Source organism: Sphaeroforma arctica (assembly GCF_001186125.1).
Source record: "Sphaeroforma arctica JP610 unplaced genomic scaffold supercont1.5176, whole genome shotgun sequence".
In the NCBI taxonomy this organism is placed as follows: domain Eukaryota; class Ichthyosporea; order Ichthyophonida; genus Sphaeroforma; species Sphaeroforma arctica.
Genome location: NW_014035382.1, coordinates 1 through 2081, shown reverse-complemented (window position 1 = coordinate 2081; position 2081 = coordinate 1). Strand labels below are relative to the sequence as shown.

At 48.0% G+C, this 2081-nt stretch overlaps 1 protein-coding gene across 1 annotated transcript; it reads left to right on the top strand.

Moving 5' to 3' along the window:
* The first annotated feature begins 27 nt into the window (after positions 1-27).
* SARC_14846 (hypothetical protein) lies at positions 28-850 on the top strand. Its single transcript, XM_014291026.1, has one exon. It carries the CDS (start codon positions 159-161, stop codon positions 588-590), a length of 432 nt encoding a protein of 143 aa, XP_014146501.1. The 5' UTR covers positions 28-158; the 3' UTR covers positions 591-850.
* Positions 851-2081: the final 1231 nt, after the last annotated feature.

Here is a 2081-nt window from a genome sequence, read left to right as displayed (position 1 = left end):
AACGACATGTGTATATGTGTGCTCTATATATATATATATATATATATATATATGTATTTCTCGTAAGTATAGTATTCCATTCTGTTGCATTGTAGGCTGGACCGGATGGAGTGGTTGTTGTCCGTATCGTTTGTACTGTCCCGTGGTGCATTCAGCGCATGCTATCGCACATGCGTGTGTGCGGGATCTGCGCTCACACACAATTCCTAGACAGCACGCACAGAAGTGCACCAGCGTTGGCGGATAGGTATCCCCTCCACTCCCACGCCAGGACGAAGCAACCCGTTCAAGACCTCCTCTTGCTCCTGTCCATTTTTTTCTGGGCCTTAGGTTGGCGGGACCACTTTGACGAGGTGACAGGACCGGTTGTTCTTGGGTGTTTCCCGCCGCACCTCCCCACGCACTCGGCCCTATGCACCCAATTAACTGGACACACGGCCTGGTCCAATGTATCGGTGGTGTCATGCGGAAGCTCAGGCGGTCGACTCCCACATATTCTCGCAGCCGCTGGGCTGCATAATACACAACAGCAGGCCTACATAATGTACGATGTGTACCATGCACCCTGTACCGTTGCTGTCGTTGCATAGCAACCTGTCTGAGCACTACTCGCATAACACATGTCTGTTGTTGCACGTGCCACACAGTCGTGCGCTCTGCAGCTCTTACTAAAGCAACGCCTTGTGATAAGACGGGAGGTTCCTGGGTTGAGTTGCCGTCATCCGTACTAGCAGACGATCGGCCTTGATCCGGCGTGCCGTTCTGTAGGAGCTGGCTACGCCCACACTTTTGAACAACTGGGTTAGGACCATCACCACAACACACAGCTGCATGGAAGTGCCGTCGGTGGCGTCTGTATGGCACTGTCAGGATAGCCAAACACGCCACAGCACCAATACTAACGCCGCTCTGCTGCTTTGTTCGTACACACAGGTGTTGTACGCACACAGTAGCGAAGATTTATAGTACTAACCGCACACTGCTACGTTTGTTAGCGTACAACCCAGCCGTTCCATTCACACATCATCGAATATGTGCTCGGCTCTGCCACTTGATGCTACACGGGGAAGCTCTACGGGCGCGTCTGTACAGGGGGTGTGCGTGTGGTGTTCAATAATTGAGGAAAGATAACAGTAATGCGGATGTGTAGGACTACTGATTGTGTGTATGAGTATTGATCGGGAATCATGATGGGTGGGCACCCCATAGTAGAACCCTAAACCCTAAAACATGTTCGTATATCCGGGGTACTGTGTATTCGCAGATATGTATTCAAAGACGTGCAGAAACCTAACGACATCCATATCCCACCGTCTGTATACATCTACGACCAATACAGTGATGGAACAGAATATTGTTACTGAAGTTACGAAAGTATACGTACATAGATTTGTATCTTCCTGTAGGTTGATCAAGCAGGGCTTCACATATACACACCGAATGAATTCGCCTCTGACGGCAGCTTGAAAAGATCTTATGTGCATGTTTGGTACCCGACGTACCACATACCTCCACTACAATAATATACATGTATGTAACCTGGTTTGGAATACTTATCGGACCTACTGTGTGAGTTAAATGCTGAGTATATGTATAAATGCATAATGTACATGTATGTAACCTGGGTTGGAAGACTTATCGTACTTACTGTGTGGGTTAAGTGCCGAGTATATGTATATAGGCATAATGTACATGTATGTAACCTGGGTTGGAAGACATATCGTACGTACTGTGTGGTTTAAATGCCGAGTATATGTATTTAAGCACTTGTGCCGGCGATGGAACATGTATATGGTTTAGGGTTTAGGGTTTCTAATCGAGGACCCACACCAGAGAGCCCTGAGACGATCTTTGCGGTGAGTGCGAATCAGTCTTCCAACAAAGCACAGACTTGAAAACTTACGTTCAGGTACGTTAGCCCTTACTCAGGCTAAACGGACCATACAACTGCACCACTACACACAAAGACAAGCACCCCAGAACACACGCACACACTAACCGTAACAACACACACACACACCACTAACCGTTGAAATGACCTGCTATCACATCCACAACACACACACACACCCACCGTAACC